The sequence below is a fragment of the Delphinus delphis genome, chromosome 1 (genome assembly GCF_949987515.2).
Source record: "Delphinus delphis chromosome 1, mDelDel1.2, whole genome shotgun sequence".
Taxonomy (NCBI): Eukaryota; Metazoa; Chordata; class Mammalia; order Artiodactyla; family Delphinidae; genus Delphinus; species Delphinus delphis.
In genome coordinates, this window is record NC_082683.1 from 86487397 (window position 1) to 86506787 (window position 19391).

The following is a 19391-nucleotide window of genomic DNA, read 5'->3' on the forward strand; positions in this document are numbered from 1 at the left end:
TACTTACTGACCAGTGTTGAGTTTTCTATCTCTCGGTTGTTGCCAAAGTGATCGAAGCTAAAAAGTGATTCATCTCAATCTTGACGGTACTTGCTGTCTGGAAGCCCTATGTGACTTATGTGAGATGAATTTGTGGCCTGACTCCAGACCCTTAGAAGCTGTTAGAAACATTATCTGCAGTCAGCAGTTGCAGTAACAGCTTGCCCGTTGTGACTTGTGCCGTTTCTGATAATGTTTACTCTATCGAATGATGTGGTAGCACTCCTCGATAGATGTGTTGCCTGGTCAAGAATAGCATCTGTTATTATTTGCACACAAAATCATATTGACATGGAAATAAACAAGTTTATATATTATTTTGTGTAAGACCTTTAGGAAAGAAGATCTGGAGAAAGATAATATGTTATTTAATATTTGGGTAAATAATACATAATATTTTTATCTGTGGATTTGGTAGTCAGCATTGTTATAGATTTTGTGTGTGTGTGTATGTTACTCTTCATCTTTTATTTGATCTCAAACCTGTGTTTCAGTAAGTGCTACAACCATCCTCAGAATCCCTTGTCCTCCTTCTTGGTGTTCTTTTTTAGTATGCCATACTTCTGAAGGAATACTGTAGTGTATCCTTTTATAGCATTTCTACTTTGCAAGTCTGTAGCTGACCCTCCTAAGTTAACTAGAATTAGAAACAGCTAGTTATATATTTTATTAAAAATCTTTCTCCAAAGACAGTCAGCCAGTGGAGATAGTGTCACAGTTTATCCAGTTAAGTTAGTTGCAGAGCTATGGTCAGGGAGTATCTGTTTACCAACTATTCTAGTGACTTTAAGTAGACAAAGCAGGTTAGTGCTTAGCAGTGAAGCCCCTAGGGTCAGACTGCTAGGGCTCCAATCCTTATCGAGTAATTCATTGCTCTTGGAACTTGAGCAAACCTTCCTTTGCTTCTATTTTCTTCTGTACAATGAGGATAATAATAGAACCTACTTCATAGTGTTATTGTGAGTTATGTATATAAGAATGCAGGTATAGTGCCTGCAACATTGAGCTCTTAATAAATGCTAGCTATTATTATAACTAAAGAATTAATGAAGTTTTCCAATTTTTTTCCAGGGAGTAGTTATAGTTAGACCCTAAGAAATCTTTTTCTCAATCATTTTTCTATTAAATTCCTGTTATAAAATATGGATTTCATCTCATATCATCCTTCTTATCTTCTCCAGTAATCTCCTTAAGTGCGATTCCTTCTGTTAAACCTTGTTCTTTGAAAGATCCATGCTCTGAGGAAACATATTTTACATGAGCTCTTTGAAAAGGAATGTTATCAAGGAGACTGAGATTTAGAGAAAGAACTGTACCCTAAACTCATCTGCTTCAAATTAACGTGAAAAAAAAAAAAAGACGTATATGAAACATTTTTATTATCTTTATTTTATTCTTCTAATTAGATTTCTTTTTTGTTGTTGGGACTTGGAATATCATTGTCTGCTTCATCACGCATATTTTATTTTTTTGTCTAGGAACTCTCTTCTCACAAGAAGCAAGGGCCTGGATTACTCAGCAGGATGGGGCAGACGGTCAGAGCGGTTGCATTATCAATGAGAGGAGTTAAAAGCCGCCCCGAGGAGTTCATGGAAATGAATAACTTTATTGAAATATTTAGCCAGAAAATAAATTTGATAGATAAAATATCTCAGAGAATTTACAAGGAAGAAAGGGGTATGTAGAATCACTGAAATGTGATTTCAAAGTTGTTTGATTTCTGATGGATCTTTACATTTGCTGGTGTGGTAAGGCAACATCAACTTAGCATTTCTTTTTGGTCATTATTAGGATTTCTGTCTCTGCTTACAGTGCCTGTCTGTTATTGCATGCTGTTTACTTTATCTATTAGAGCCCTTAACATATTAATGAGTTGTTTTAAAATCCTGGTCTGATAATTCCAACATCTCTACCACATCTGGTTCTGATGCTTGCCCTCTCTTCAAATTGTGTTTTTTGCCTTTTGGTATGTCTTGTAATTTTTTTATTGGTAGCCGGACATGATGTACTCATAAAAGTAAATAGGCCTTTAGTAATGTGGTAGTGAGGTGTCGGGGAGAGGAAATATTCTAGAGGCCTGTGATCAGGTCTCAGTCCTTTAGTGAGTCTGTGCCTCTGGACCGTGAGCTTCACAAAAGTTCAGGTTTTTTTCCTCCCCCCTCTTAGTTGGATCAGGATGACCAGAGTGGGCTCAAGTTGGGTATTTCCCTTCCAGGTCATTTAGGTTCTGATAATACCCCATCAGGTTATGCTCTGGTTAACTAGTTTCCCATGAGGGCAGGCCTTGTTAAGAAGGCTATTTCAAAATGGTTCATTTTCCCACCCCCTGCAGGAAGCAGAAGTAGTTTTTATCTGATATTTACTGTGTAAGCTTTTGGGGGTAAATCTCACAACATTGTGGGGTCCCCTTGTGACTGGGTTCCTCTGGAGTTTTTATTAACTCTTTGAATTGTCCACACTGAGCCTCCAGCAATTCATCATTGACAGTTTCAGTCTCCCTACCCCCCGGCACTGGTTGCAGAAGTGATTTCCCCTCTTGAGTCTCTGCTCCAGGAAGACAAGATTCCTTGTATCCATGTGTCTGTCTTTTCAGTCTTGCAGGCAGTGGTTTGTCCTGTGTCCTCCCCTCTCTCACAGATCCAAAAAAAAGTTGGCTTTTCAGTCTGCTCGGCAGTTTTCTTGTTAAGACCAGTGGCGACTTCCAAGCTCCTTACAGAGGAATCACACAACATTAAGTTAGAATTTCACCTTCAAAGTGTGGTTTATTCCCAGATCTATTGTGAAAATTTCTGATTCCTAAATGATTTTGAATGTAGTCCTGGCCGGTTTCCATTTGCTTTAATTAATCACTAGCTGTCTTGTTCTCATTTATAGATAATAGTGATAAAGAGCTTAATATTTTGGATGTAGTTGGTCTCAAATGTTCAACATGGGCTACAGTTTTAATCAAAGAAGGGATGTGTCAGGAAATAGGGTTTTCACAGTTTCTAGTGATTTTTGTATGGGGGGACAAGTACTCATTAGGCCTGTCCAACCAATGGCAGAGATTTATATATGGGAAAATAGGTCCTGTTTCCTATTTTCAAGTTAGAATTTATTCCATGATGGAACTTCCCTGGTGGTCTAGTGGCTAACACTCCACGCTCCCAATGCAGGGGTCCTGGGTTCAATCCCTGGTCAGGGAATCAGATCCCACATGCCGCAACTCAAGATTCCGCAACTAAAGATCCTGCATGCCGCAACTAAGACCCAATGCAGCCAAACAAATAAATAAATACTAAAAAATAATAATTTATTCCATTATGATTTTTTCTAATTCTATGAGTTTTTGCTAATTTTCTGATTGTATTTACCTACATTAAAAATAGATGACTAATTCAGAAAATATATTTCCTAATATAAATGGGTTTTAGAGATGAACTACTTAAAGTCCCTGCATTGATGGTTTATTTCTTTTTTTTTTTTTTTTTTTTTGATGGTTTATTTCTTTATTGTCCATGTCCCACATTAAACTGTAAGTTCCATCAGGACAAAAAGGGAAAAGGATTGATTTATTTCTGGTATCTAGATAGCGCCTAACACATTGTAGATGCTCAATTAAAATCTATTCCGTGATTGAAAAAATAAATGAATAAACATAAGATTTGGTGGTATGAAAATCTGCTTTATCAAGAATTGATTGGTTATTAAAAGAGATATAGAAAAAATTTTTATATCTGAGTGTGTATTGCCTTTTCTCTAACTTCCTTTCCTATGTATTGACTTGGTGAGGTCATTGTGGTGACTAAATATAGTTTAATAATTTGTTTTATGCCTCTTGGTCTGCCTTTGTATTTACCATTTGTCATTTTTTTTAATGTCAAGAAGCCAGTTGTTTTAACTAGGTTCTGTGATTCCAATTCTATTAAGTAGATTCTTGATGCATAGTTAAGTTGTATAGCAATTCAAAGAGTCCCTTGGAAACTCTTGACACTTAAGATTTCTGTAGAATATCAATATGCTTTATATTTGCCAGCACAAGGGACTAGTTTTAAAATCTTTGATATACTCTAATATTTGTGAAACGCTCAAAACGAAAAGTGGGTTTTGTGGTAGACTTTATAAATCTGAGCTCTCATTTTCAAGGAGTGAATGCACACTGGCCCAAACTTGAGGGATTTCTTGGTCTTTCGAATGTGAAGCCCACTTATCAAGATTTCATTCAAAATGATAGATTTTTTTTTTTTTTGTAGTCCTGGGAGTCTAAGCTATATAGGGTGTTTCATTCATATTTAAATCATAAAGAATTTGATGATCACAACGAGTCATTTCTCTTATGATTTACTTTTATTCATTTTTTTTCTGTGATTTTGTTTTGTGTTCCCCAATTTATTAGGCAAATTTGTATTGACCACATGTTGTGCTGCTGCTTTGTGCTGGAGATTGAAGGAGGGTTAAGATAGTACCTGTCCTTGAGCTCACAGTTTAGTTGGGGAAACAGATATATTAATGGACAAATTACAGTGCAGCTCATTAAGTGTTTGCCTACAGATGCGATTTGAGTGCTGTATAAGCACAGTTTTAGAATTTCAGGGAAGCTCTCTATATAAAAATAAATACTACACAGGGTTAATGACACACTTTGATATATACACAAATTGAGAAAAGAAATAAAGTAGAATATTTTCTAGAAATATTAGTTTAGTTTGGTGATTATTTAAAATAAAAGATAGGCCTAGATCAAGAGGATGTAATTTGGAAGGGCTCTAGTGGTCATTAAACCGAATATCTTCCTTAGGTGACAACTAATATTTCTGTTTTTTTTAATTTTTAAAGTCTTTTTTAGTTTACTTGATCATATAAACTTTTGAAATTTTAATAGTTTAGTAAAAAGTTTAATTTAGAGCAATATGACATATTTCAACTAAGCCCAGTGACTAGTAAGATGATTAAATATAGAGAATTTAATTGTATTTATATGGATATTAAACCAAAAACACTCACTACTCATGCATTCTCTACCATAAAAAGCCGTCTGTCATAAAAAGTTGATAGTGTGAAAGCAAACATATAAAAGCATTCAGATTTTAAAATGAAATCCAAATTTTTGGATAAATTTTTGGCTTATCAAGCATTGAATAGTCTTTTGTTATTCATTCTTTCATTGATATGAAAATATATATTGAATATATTATGTATTAGGCTTTGAGATTAAAAAAATAATAAGACCCTGCCCAGTTGAGTCTTGGAGCATGTGGCCTAGGCGTGTGTGAGTTATGCAAGCAGTTATAATAAAGTGGGATAATAGAAGTATTAAATTATGATAGGCTTTAATAGAAGTATAAAATTATAATAGACTCATTGAGGACAAAGCATCTAAGAAGGCTTTGGAACAGAAACAGAAGAGATTTGTTTGTGTTAGGACTTAAAGGATTAGAAGTAGTTTGTTAGATGATAGAAATGGTAGAGGGCAAGACTAAAAGATACATGCATTGTTTAAGTTAGGAGAACTCATGAGATATTCATGAATGAGCGGTTATTTTGGCTTGAATTAAAATATCTTTGGGGGAGAATCTGAGGAGTTAGACCTGGAGAGGCAAGGTAGGGACTGATCATAAAGGACTTTCTAATTCAGCTAAGAAACTTCACTGTTCATATACTGTGACAAAAATTGAAAGAGGGAGAATTGTTAGAAGTTCCTTGCAGTAGTGCAGGTTAGAGATGCTGATGACAGTGGAAGTGCGGAGAGGTGGGTGGGTGGGTAGGTAAGTGGGTGGGTAAATGGATGGATGGTTAGATAGATAGAGATTTAGAAATATTGGAATTGCTGACTGGCTCTGTGCAGGTGTGAGTCTAGGGTCTAGGATGACCCCACATTTTTTGCTTAGATCTCTGGAAGCAATTACCATTAAGAGCATATGTAAACAGGATAAGAGGAAAAAGAAGACATGTTTTGTTTAGGTCACGTTGCCTATGAGGTATTCAGGTATAGTTTGTTTGGTAGGCAGAAGTCTGTGATAGATACAGTGATCGTATAATTTATCTCCCAAGCCAGGACACTTTTGAGAATGAAAAAGCATGTTACTGATTACACTTGGAAAGTTTTCATTCAAGGACCAGTTGAGCAGATTGGGATGACAGGTCAATTTAATGAAAGATGATATCCACATTCTTACGTTCATGTACAAGAACATGTGCACGATGAGAAAATAAGGTCCTTTCTTATTGTCTGTAATACAGGGATTTTGAAAACTCCTGTAAATTGAAGAACTTATTATTTTTTTAGAATATTTTGATGAAATGAAAGAATATGGCCCAATTCATATTCTGTGGTCAGCATCAGAAGAAGATCTGGCTGATACTCTAAAAGGTGTTGCCAGCTGCATTGACAGATGCTGTAAGGCCACTGAAAAACGGATGTCTGGACTCTCAGAGGCCCTGCTTCCTGTCGTACATGAGTATGTGCTTTATAGTGAAATGTTAATGGTAAGAACACCTAATTCTACTTCTGCCTTGGTTCCTGACCTGATTATATGCTTTATAAAGGCAGTTTCTATTTCTTTTTGTTCACCACTATCTTCCCATCCTAGAAGGATGCTTTGTGTGTAGATACTCGTAAATATTTGTTCACTGCATGAATGAATTGATGAGTGGAAGAATGTGTTAATAAAAGACAGGAATTTTCAACAGTAGCAACAACAGTTTATAAGATAGATTTGAAGCATCCTCAGTCAAGATTTACATAGGGAGTATGATTAGTTTTTCCAGCCTTTTAAAATTTTACTTTAAAATTTTTCAGCACTTGAGAAATTTCTTTTCATGAAAGAGTTGCTTTCTTGCTTCTAGGTACATTTGATTTAGCAATATATTTAGTATCATTATGTAGAAAGTACTTGAGTAGGATCTTGATGTTTGTTCTGTCTTCTGGGTGCTTCTGAAAAGAGATCCTTCAAATTAACATGTTTCTTTCACTATTTGAAAAGGCTTTTATTCCTCTTACATCAGAGTTTTGCATTTACCCTCCTCAGTTCAAGTTAAGGTTTCCAGATATTTTGGATTTAGCAATGCTATCTGCAAAGCTAATGTTTTTCATCCAGTATTATTCTCTGCTCACAATACCTTGCACAGTTGAACTGATACCCTCAGCTTTCTGGTGTTGTAGGGTGACAGTGGGGGAAGGAGTCAGCTTGCATTCAGTTATAGTCCATTTTTTCTGCCATTTAGACTTGAATCCATGTCTGGTTTCTGTATTCATGTACTCTTGATTTGGGAGGATTAAAAAATTTTTTTTACTTTGTCCTGTTAAGAAAAGTTCTCTTAGCCTTTCAGCATGATATCTGCCTCTTTCGTATTTATCATGTTTAGGTTTTCCTTTCACAGAATCATTAAATATTTTGTAGGTATTTCGGATTTCTGCTGTTACTTGACTTTGTTGTGATCCTCCCATAAACACACCCTCCCTGCTTCCCAAAGTCCTCTAATGTTTCACTGCTGAGGTGCTTCCTCCTTGCCTCCATCAATTTCCTTGGCTACATTCCATTGGTTTACTTCATTATTGATCTCTCTTGTGTGGCTGTTCAAAGAGATCTGATTTTTATCATTAAAAATATTATATTCTTTTCCCTTAATTAGATGTTTTGCTCTTTATGTCAGGATGGAAATTATGCAATTTAAATCCTGTATTATTAAAGGTGTGGAAAAATTATAATAGCAACCGGAATTGAATTATTTTATAGGTCCTCATTTGATTGTATTATTTTGTAGGTTCCTAGGGTATAATCAATAGCACTTATATTGAAGTTGTGCTTCTGTTTTATATTGGAATATTTTCTTCAATGTGAGCTAAAATAATGAAAAATACATGCCTTGACTAAATTTGTGCAGTTTTTACTAGTTGTCTTCTGAAGTCACCTCTTACTTAAAATATTTCTATCTATATGAAGCACAATATTTCATATTTATGGAAACATACATAAAATTAATGGGACTAAATTATAGTATGTGTCATTTGGGTTAGAGAAAGGAAGGGGTTCCTGACATTAATGGCCATTAAACATTGAAGTAAATATAAAAGAATTTGTGATAATTAGTTGAATTTTCTATTCATTTCTTTGAAAACAAGAGAAATGTTAATCTCTTTTGAACGTTTTAAGATTGATTCCACCAGGCACAAAACCAGGGTGAGTCATTTTCAGGATGAGTTTTATCCTTAATGCCTCTCAATATTCTCTCAAATACTATAGAGCCAGCTTATCTGGTTCCATTTAACTGATTTGTGGTTAAGGTTCTTCCCTTCCTCTGAAAATACCCAAAAGACCTGTACGTCACTAAGGCCCTTCTCTTGTATGTCCTGCAACTCTGCTCTCCCTGGCTGAACTGTTTGCTTACCCAGAGTTAGTTTTATTTTTGCCTTGAACTGTTTAGGACACTTGTGTTCATTATTACAGTTTCATTATTTAATTAATACTATGGAAACCAGTGAAAGATGAGTACAAATAAAAAGAATCTTGGTGTCTACGAAGACTGTCTTGGAAGAAAAGTGAGTCACCAAGGGAAAGACATTGAAAAAGACTAGAAAACATTATAAAAGATGTAGATGAATTCTGCACTCAAATTCCTTCACCAGGGTGTATTAAGTGAAACGTGAAATCATGGTTATTCAAGAAAACAAGATGGAACTCCTCTCAGTCAGAGCAGACGCCATGCTTTCTCCTCAGTCTTGGCTAATCGGTTAATACTTACATATTTTAAGCTAAAATAAAATCTTAAGATGTGAATGCACACTTCAATTTTGATTCCCCACTGTAATTGACTTTGATTAACTATGCCTTTGGAGTCCAATAAGAGGGCTGATTGTAGATACTTTCAGATGTGTAGCCCATGTGCCCTCCCAACTGCAACCAGTTTACACCATAGCACGTATTTTCAGTGCTCCTATTGACTTTTTTAGTTCTTTGCTCTTTTTGAAGAACTGTACCTGCCTAGAGTGCACCATCAAAACATGTCTTTTGTACATAAAGTACTTAAACCAGTAAGGTGTACATTGGGAAAACTAATAAAAGATTATGAAAAAGTTTCCTTTAAATACTTGCTATCAGTTTAGCTTTTAGAGATTATTTTTTTTTTTAAGTCATTACACCCCTAGATGACTGATGGCCTGGGGAAGAGATGGTATTTATATTCTCAAATGTATATTTTTGTTATACAAAGATTATTAAAACTAAGTACAACCTGTTTCATTCCTGTGTTTTAATATGAAGGGTGTCATGAAAAGAAGAGATCAAATACAGGCAGAACTGGATTCCAAAGTTGAAGCTTTGACCTCTAAAAAGGCAGATACTGATCTGGTAAGTTTTTAAATTTCTTGTTATAATCACGTAGAATTGATTGTCTAAAATTTGTATTAGCTCCATTACATGCTTTTTTTTAAGCATTCAGTAAATGATACTAAAATTTCTTCCAAAAATCAATTATACATTGAGTACCAGGTGAGTCTGTAAGCTTACGATGCTTTTCTGCCTTTCTGTCTTATATTTTTTCTTACAATGAGTAAAGTATGAAGTTAATTTTTTTTTAAATTAGAGTGCTTGAATTCAGAAAGTATGGAAAAAAGTACCTAACATTGTTCCAGAAGGTTAGTAAGTACTCAGTAAATAAATCTACTTTTTACTAGTTTTATAAGAAATTTGTACAAGGTAAGTTGGTGTTCCTATACATATTTTTCTAGTTATTGTAAAAATCTCTACAAAGGAGGTATCTTCGTTTTCAAGTTTAATCCTTTTCTTAAAATACTTTTTTCATGGAAATTTTCAAACATAAAAAATGATCTAATAATATAATGAACTCATTTACCCACCACTGGGCTTCATTAATTCCCAACATTTTGCCCAGTTTTTTTCACCTGGCTATTTCTCACTTTTTTTTTTTTCTGAAGTACTCTAAAGCAAATTTCAGACATTATATTTTCACGCACAATAGTTTAGCATTTATATTTTCTTGTCTTTGCATGTTGTCATGATACTATCAGATCAGAATTGTTATCATTTTAAAACAGAGGAAGAGGCTTGAAACGTAGAGTAACTTGTCCAAATTTATATAGTTCTTGAAACAGAAGTAGGACTGGAGTATCACTTGCCTCCCTCAAACCATGCTGCCTCTCAGAGAGCAAGTATAAAAGTTGGAGAAATCACTCATTACTTTGTTAACTTTTATTACATTTTCTATGAAAGAGACTTTCCTAATTTTATTTTTAATTTAAGGGTTTAGAGTACACTTATGTCAGGTGAATGGGGGAGTCCTTGAAACACCCCCCCAGCCCCCAACCCCCCCGCCCCCCATTAATCCATAGTATTATTGCTGCCCATCCCAACTTGGCTTGGGAGCTAACCTCCCTCCTCCCTTCTTTAATTTTCTCTCTAGCTTTAATAATTTTCTAACACAAAAGATGAAATTCTTACTGGTTTTCTTTGTATTATCTTTCTCTTTCTCTCCCTGTCCATAATCTAAATACCTTGAGGGTAGGAATTTTTTAATTGTTTCCTGAAGTATTCTCAGCCCAGAGAACAGTGCCTGGTACATGGTGGTCACTCAATAAATATTGTGAATGAATGAAACTTGCCGTGATTGCTTGGCTTCATAAAAACATATTGAACATTTGAAGCAATAAGTCTCTACAAAATCAGACTTTGTGTAAAATGTTGAGATTTCACTAAAACGTGATTATGAATTATCCTCACCTTTCTTAACTATGCTTATTTTTCAAACTCAAATTTATTCTTCTGCATGGAGTGTGAGCGGGGAGTGGTGGGCTGCTGTGGACAGAGTAGGAGAATGGAATCTGTGAGAGAGACTAACAGAAAATGTAGAACAAGTGGAACTAGTGGTCGAGGGGGAGCTCTTGCTTTTACCTCAAGATGAGGAGAAAAAAGAGGAAATCCAAGATTAACCTTCTCAATACAGTAAGGGATAAATATATATACACATATATATTATATTTATATAATATATATACACACACATATATGTACATATATTTTTTTTTAATTTAAAAAGTCAACTGGAATGAACAGAGATGGGTGAGCACATGTACAACAATTATAATTGTATCATTGTAACTGTAGAATGTTTTTATTTGTTAAATAATTTCTAAAGATATTTAAATTTGTGGGATATTGAAATTTGTGATTAGATAAAATATTGCCCTTGACTAAATACTAGGAAAAGTACAGTATTTTAAAGTTTCAGGAGAATAGTAAAATGGCTTGAAAACCAGGCATCTGTTCAGAATGGCTTATATTCGTATTTTAAATTGAAAGGAAGAGTAGTTGGGATTGTTCCAACCACAAAAACACAGGAAAAAATAGTTTAGGCCCAAATATGGCTAGGCTTTCCCAACTCAACTAAAAAACACATTTTTTCTTTTCATTTGACTTGCAAATATTTTGTCTTTTGCTCTATAAAAATTTCCTTGATATCTCATTATAACCTGATGATCCATCTGTATTTTGGATTTCATTTTGTGTGTGTGTGTGTGTGTGTGTGTGTGTGTGTGAGTGTGAGACATGTCCACTATAAAGTATTTTTTACCTAGTTAGCTGCTATGTTGTAAGATTGGAGAAATTTGAAACTTTAATTATCTGCATTATATTCTGTAAGATAATTTTTATTAAGGTTTGAAACAGAGAAAGTATTTATTTGTTACCCATCAAAAACAGATCCTAAAATGCATAGGAACTAATTTAATGATTTGTGAATGGTACCATTTACATTTTCAAGCAGTTTATTTGATTACAGACCTCACTTCCAAATACCTGTGTGTTACGATGATATCTTTGGGAGCAACCTTCCAGGGTTACTCTCAAAATGAACCTGCTCTGATTGGTTGCAGAACAACTGAAGGGAAGTTGCTTAGAAATATGCAGGATAGGGTCACCATGGAAACGTGCCCTTGTGAGGTCCTTAAAAGGAGCCCTCCTTTGCAGTCACCATGGAGACCCTGGCAGAGAACTGAATAGAGCAATCTAGCCTGGTTGTTTACCATGGCAACTCAAGCAGGGCACTTTGGAGACAACCCTGGGGCCATTTCTATGGAGACCTGCTGGGGCTACCTTCAGAAGCTCCATCAAAGTCACCTTTGGGTGGGAAGTTATATGCAAACTGGGCAAAGCAACTCATAATGCAAAGGTCAGTGAAATGAAGCCCTACCAAGAAGGGCAAACACTAGTGTAGTTATAATTATTGGGTAGAAGTAGAGCACTGATGTAACATTCCGGAGGTCATGTTAGACATATCAGGTGATCTTTATCAGGTGGGCTACGTGGCATGCAAATACAAGGCTCTTGTCTTTTACCATGCCTGTAACTTTGTATATGCTGTAAATTGGCAATTATGACATTATTATTACTTTTTTCTTATCACACAAACATGCCCACAAAAATTATGTGTTTTCCTGCAAAGGAAAATAATGTTTTATAGCGAATTCCTTGATTTATTATCTGGGTAGCTGTAAAGTGGCTGCTTCTTAGAGTTTGTGGTTTGTACTTCTTATCTCACAACAATAAAATCAATTGTTTCGAAGTGACCTAAACTCAGTAAAGACTTGTAGAATACTCATTTGAAGGTCAGTTCAGCTGTTGATTTAGAGTTTTGTCATTTAGGCTTTGGAATTAGATAGACCTGGGATCAAATCTTAGCTTATCTGTTTATTAAGTCTTAAGGCACATTTCCTAACATTTTTTTTTTTTATTGCGGTACACGGACCCCTTACTGTTGTGGCCTGTCCCATTGCGGAGCACAGGCTCCGGACGCGCAGGCTCAGTGGCCATGGCCCACGGGCCCAGCCTCTCCGCGGCATGTGGGATCCTCCCGGACCGGGGCACGAACCCGTGTCCCCTGCATCGGCAGGCGGACCCTCAACCACTGCGCCACCAGGGAAGCCCTTCCTAACATTTTTAAGCCTCATTTTATCATGTATAAAGGGGGACATTGTTAGTACCTTTCTAATAGGCTTGTTTAAGGATCAAATGATACAATGCAAGTCAATTATTTGTATCATAGAAAGCACTCAGTGGTTGTTAGCTGTTGTTATTTTGATGGCTTTACAGAAGTAATACTTGAGATGGGTCCTGTAGAATGAGTAAGTAATTGTTCCTTGAAGACTAGTGAGTGGATATTATGAAAAGTAGTAAAGGCTCAAAAAAGTGTGCTAAACTGAGAAACCCTGGTTGATGTGTAGAGAGCAGGGTACAGGAGAATTGAGGGATGTGGCTCTAAAGATGGGCCACAGTCAGATGGGAAAGGAGTCTTAATTGTCAGGATGAGGAATATGGGCTTTTTTCTTTGGACTGTGTGGATTCAGCGAGAGCCTGAACTGAAGAGGTGGTAGTGGAGTTGCAGAGAAGAGAAATTTGAGAGAGACGTAGGTGGAAGATAGAATCTGAAGCACTTAAAGAATGAGGTTGGCCCTTGTTTCAAGTTCTTAGTGACCCTTGACATTTCTAGATTGTAAGGAAAGCAGATTGTGGCTTTACAAATTGAACTATAGCATATAAGAGGAAGAAGAAAATTGGAGATGTGCAACTTTATGTCATGATGAGATGGCATTTAAGGTAGAAGTATTCAACGAAAACCTTTTAACAAATGTTTTTAGGTACCTAACATATAAAAGACGCTATTGTAAGCACTAAGGAGACAGTGGTCAAGAAAGGCCCTCATGAGTCTTATATTCTAGTGATAGAGACTGTAAGCAACAACTGAAATTTATAGTGTATTGTCATATAGTGATAAGTGTGGAGAAGAGGTAGTGTTGGGGAGCAATGCAATTTAAAATTAGGGGTTAGGAAAGGTCTTACCGAGAAGGTGATTATGTAAAACCCAAAAAAGGTGAGGTCTTGAACTACATGAATACCCGGCAGAAGAAATTTCAGGCAGTGGGGACAGTAAGTGCAAAGTGGAAGTATGCCTGCATGTTTCACGAAAAGCAAGGAGACCAGTGTTGCTGGAATGGAATGAGGAAGCAGAAGAGTTGTGGGAAATGAGGTCGGAGAAGTCGCCAGGGGTCAGATCACGTAGAGCCTTATAAGATTTGGTCTCAGCGAGATAGGAAGACGACAGTTGAACAGAGGAGTGACATGTTCAGAATTGTTCTAAATCAATTACTCTGCTTGGGAAGGACAAAATATAATGTCTATGTGGAGTGTGTATGGACTGGGAGAAGGCCAGAGCTGGAGACTAGCTCTTCCAACCCCAGTGAGACATCATAGTTTGGACCAGGGCAGAAGTGGTGTGGAGTGGTCAGATTCTGAGGATATTTTGAAGACAGAGAGCTGTTTGCTATTTGGTGGACTATGAATTGTGAGTGAACAAGGATTATACCAAGGTTTTTGAACTGAGCAACTGGAAGTTAAGTGTTGGCATTGAGATGGCAAAGACTTTGGGAAGAACACGTTTGGGAAGAACATGGAGAAGGTGAAGAAATCAGATTTGAATGTATAATGTTGATGTGCCCATCAGATACCCAAGTGAGGTGTTGAGTAGGGAGTCACATATGAAAATGAACATAAAAATCCAGAGCTCAGGGAAGGGATCCAGCCGGAGATATATATGTGGGAGTTGTTAGCAGATAGGTTGTATTTAAAGCCATGACATTTGTTGAGGTCACTAAAGGATGAAAAAAAGAGGTCCCAGGACAATAGGACTGAGCCTTGGCATATTCCACCAATAAAAATCTAAGAAGGGATGGCTAGTGAGGAGAAGGAAAGAGTATTTATATAGCTTCGGCTGGTGGTAAATAATTGGACCAATAAGATGAACTAAACTGATTTATTTAGGGTCATTCAAATTTTTTAACCACCTCTCCATTTATGAGGTATTTATAAAAACAGCTTGATACAGAATAATTAAGGCAACTGTAGATAATAAAACATTTTAAGAGAGATTGAGCATTAGATGCTCTGATAAAGAAGAGATTCAATAAAGTAGATATTCAAAGTAAGGAATTTTCTGTCTGTGGAGATGAAGGTATAACAATAACAGATTTTGAGGAAAACTCAGATACTTGGAGGAACTTGTAGTTTTTGCAGTTTAGTTATAAGTTTTCAGAGTCAGAGCTTCTGTTTGAAAATGCTTATTCACTTCACTGTTTAACTGTAAGATAAATAAAGTTCATCTGTGGTGCTAAATAATGCTGCATATCCATTTTATTTGTATTTTTATTTTTGAATGGATGATTTATAGTTTGCCACTCAAAGCAGCATTCAAATATAAATGAATATGAATACATTTGACATTTAGCAATATGTGCATGGAATCTGAGAGCTGGATCTAGATATAATGCCATAGCTGTTCAACAGTATATTTATGGGAACAAAAATAAAAAATGCATTTTCATAAGATCATTATAGTCTGGATTTGCATATAGCCACATTCAGAAGATACAAACAGATACCAAATTTATTTAATCTGGTCCTTGCTCTGTGTGAGTTGCTATTTTTGAACCAGTTTTTTACTCCCATCCTCAAATTGTGGTTATTAATCTTCAAATGTTCTTGATAGTGTACTAAATGATGTATAGAGCAAGAGTGCCTTCTCTTTAAGCTTTAAAGAAATGATAATATTGACATAGCTTTTTTGTGTGTGGTGGCAGCAGAGGTTGGCTCTGCGTTTTCTCAGATATTTGTTGTCTCACCTCTCCCCTTTTTAACAAATTTATTCCTTTCTATGTGCCTCATTTTCTAGTATCTGTTTTTATTTCTCTGCTTCTTTTTTGCCTGTTTGCATCTATATGTATTTCTCACACACACAGATACACACATGTACATATACACACACTCACACAGCAGTGAAGGACATGCTGCTATCCAGTGGAAGGAGAAAGGACTTTCTTCTTGTATGTTTCCTTTTATCAGTTTATCTTAGAAGGTATCAGCAGACTTCTCCTCACATCTCATTGGCCAGAGTCCTGAAAAGTTCATGGATCAAGCCAGTTGCTTGGAGTGGGAATGGGACCATCAGAATGGACTTGGATCAGCTACAAACTGCCTTCTGATGCAAATACCTAAAAAAACTGGAGTTCTTTCATGTCGTAAGAAGGAGAGCGGGGAATGGATTTTGGGTAAACAGCTAATAAATATGTGCCTCACATACACAGTGTACCTGTGTATTGGAGCTGTAGACACAACACTGGGTGGGGATCTGGGTGAATGAGTGACGCTTAATCAACAAAGCCCTCAGCAGCCTCTCGTCCCAGAACAAAGATCCAGGCGGTGCCTAGCATTCCTCTCCCTCCGTACCGTCACAGTCAGACCTCTCATTCAGGGCATCATTCATTCAGGTGGTTGGAAAAAAGATCCATGTGCTGCTATTTATATAAACTTGTAAAGGATAATATTTGATTAAATAGCAAAAAATCGTGTCTACCTTATGAATAAGTCTGTTGAGCCTGGGGTGTTTATTTTTATTTTTTTTTGTGGGGAGAGGTCTTTATTTGGGATTTTACCAGGCTACTTTTTCCCTCTGTTATTTGTCTCATGGCATTGCAAGTAGAGCAGTATCTGAAAAGTATTTAATATAAGGTCTTAAAACCAATTGCAGAGTTGCATGTAATTTCAGCTACAGTATTGTGTGCCTTTGTAGTTTGGGACAAGTTACTTACATTCTCCTTGCTTTAGTTTCCTCAACTATAAAAGTTGTGGGTAATATCTTCCTTAGAGTGTTGTTAAATCAGCCTATGAAAACTCTTAGCGCAGTACCTAACCAGTGTTAGATTGTAAATATTTTGTATTTGAAGTATATATTGGATGTCTCATTTTTCTAGATTAAGGTTTGGAAATGATAACTGTAATCCTGCTTGTTAGACTTTCACATTGTTAAAAAAAAAAAAAAAGAGGCATCAATTATCTTGAGGTGACTAGTGACCACTCCCACTTGCCCCACCTGGTCACTTTAGGCAATTGAATAGATAATTTAAAATGTATATGAATTTATACTGACTCTTAAAAAGTTATGTTTTGGGGCTTCCCTGGTGGCGCAGTGGTTGAGAGTCCGCCTGCTGATGCAGGGGACACGGGTTCGTGCCCTGGGCTGGGAAGATCCCACATGCCGCGGAGCGGCTGGGCCCGTGAGCCATGGCCGCTGAGCCTGCGCTCCGCAACGGGAGAGGCCACAACAGTGAGAGGCCCACGTACCGAAAAAAAAAAAAAAAAAAAAAAGTTATGTTTTGGACTCTAAACAATTATTTTAACTAAACAATGCTTGGTATTGTACCATTGATTTTGTTATAAGGGACATTTTAAGGAAGAGAACCATAAATCCCTTATGATAAGCATCAACAGCACAGACTACATTCTGGTTTTCCTTTATGAGGACCCCTGAGAAAAGTTTCATTTATGTCTCAGCACCAACAATGGGATTTAATTTCTCCTGAGCCGTTAGCTTGTTTCCAGCGTGTACACATCTTGGGTTTTATACCTGTTCCTATCCCACTCTTTATACCACTCTTTACATTAGTTTCTAGACTGTTGAGAACCCCAATTCTGATCCACTTCTATCTGGCAAATGTCTTTTATGTGTCAAACTCACCCCTGGCTTTACCTTGTTATTCCCCTATTCTTATTTTCCTTTGTGCTAATGTCTTTATCCACTTAATACCTTTAAACTAGTTGTAGAGTATAATTTTGGAAGCCATCTTAAATCTAATATGGAACAAGGAACAAATTAATAAATGACTAGAGGTAAAATATTCCAAAAATTTCAAAGTTCAACACATTTTTTTATAATGTATTTTTAACACAAAAAACGTGTTTTTTAGTTATTTCTTTCGGAATCCTCCAAGGCCAGCATATCTGATGTGAGCACAAACTTGAACACCAAATTACTCGTGTTAACTGTTACCCAGAAAATTAGTCAGGAGATGTTTGCAGGTGAGGTGAAAAAAATTGTACTACTTCCAAAATTTTTACCCGTGAAATTTGCTTGGGGAAGTTACTGCATATTAAGGCTTACTGATTTGAAAAAGGAACACATAAACTTACAGTCCTGATGAATAAGGGCTGTGTACGTTTGTGGTGGATGAGGGTGGACAGGGGCAGGGGGGAGACAATGAAATACTGAAGAAAAGAGGCAGTGTAACATCGGTGTAGGTGATTTTCTAAGGGAAGATTGTAAGCTCTGTGTCTTTCTCTAGGAACATTTTTTCCCCACTGTCTTGACTGCAACAGAAAAAGTAACAGATGGTTAAGTAAAAGGGGTAGTTTAAAATTCCAGTCATTTCTTCTCAGGATTTAAGAAATTCTACTTAAAGTGTCCTTGTGGATTTGTGGTTTGGTTTGTGGAGCTCTGCCTACCATAGATATAATAGTTTAAACAGCTTTCCCGTATAGAAACTCAAAATAGGTTCAATTTCCTTTTAATTTAGACTTTTCGTTAATAAGAAATGTGTCCTAAGGGTCTGTCTTACATATCTCTTTCACTCCTGGCCCTGCCTGGGCACTCAATAAATATATGATTATGCTTAGAGCAGGAACACGCTGGGAGTCTGAAGCCTGGAGAGGGCTTTGATTCACTTTTACTTAACTTGTGACCTTAATCAGACATATTAAGTATTCTTTATCCACGAACAGGCAGAAATAATGCTTACTCTGAAGAAACTTTTTTTGAAGATGAATTAATGTTTATAAATCTAGAGCTTGTGTCAGTAAAAATTTTGGTAAGTTAGAAGAAGAAAGTATAAAAGGCTAATATATTGGAAAACATGTAATGGTATCATAAAACATTATTTAAAGTATGAATCGTTTTTAAATAGTACTTCTAAAAATAAAAAAATTATATTTCTACAAAGAACAGAACCAGTAGTTTTTCTTCTAGTACAGTGCCATATCACCAAAGTAATTGCATTTTGATTTATTATATTTCTGGGTTTTGGAGAGTAAACTTTTTCTCTCTACTAAAGCTTAGTCAATAGCGGAGCAGACTTAAGGGGAAATGCCCCAATCAAAGCTCCGTTCAACTTTCAAAGAGGTTCTAGACCCAAACTAGTGCTTTCCTTTCTGAAGCACAGTTGGCATCTGTATAGTACCTGTTGTATGCCAGGCACTGTTTTAATAATTTACGTTTACTATCCAATGAATAATACTACACGTTAGGCATACTTTATTCCCACTTTTGTAGATAAGAAAATTGAGGCCTAGCTTGTCAGTCAGCCAAGAGTTATGAGTTCCCTCCCCATCTAAGCACTTCATGGTGGGGACACTGCAGTGACCAAGACTGACATAGCCCCTGTCCCCAAGGAAATTATGGTCTAGTGTGTGTGTGTGGTGGGGGGGGGATACTGAAAATAAAGGAAAAAAATAATAAATGACTCTGATAATTTTAGATAG

General features: G+C 36.2%; 1 protein-coding gene across 5 annotated transcripts in view; it reads left to right on the forward strand.

Annotated features, from left to right (window-relative positions):
- SNX7 (sorting nexin 7) overlaps positions 1-19391 on the forward strand; it is a 98240-nt gene that overhangs the window by 38304 nt on the left and 40545 nt on the right. For all 5 annotated transcript variants that reach the window (XM_060026081.1, XM_060026105.1, XM_060026090.1 and 2 more), the window contains 3 exons: positions 1518-1716; positions 6305-6504; positions 9279-9365. In XM_060026081.1, the coding sequence (XP_059882064.1) occupies positions 1518-1716; positions 6305-6504; positions 9279-9365 (486 nt within the window). The remainder of the gene's footprint in view (positions 1-1517; positions 1717-6304; positions 6505-9278; positions 9366-19391) is intronic.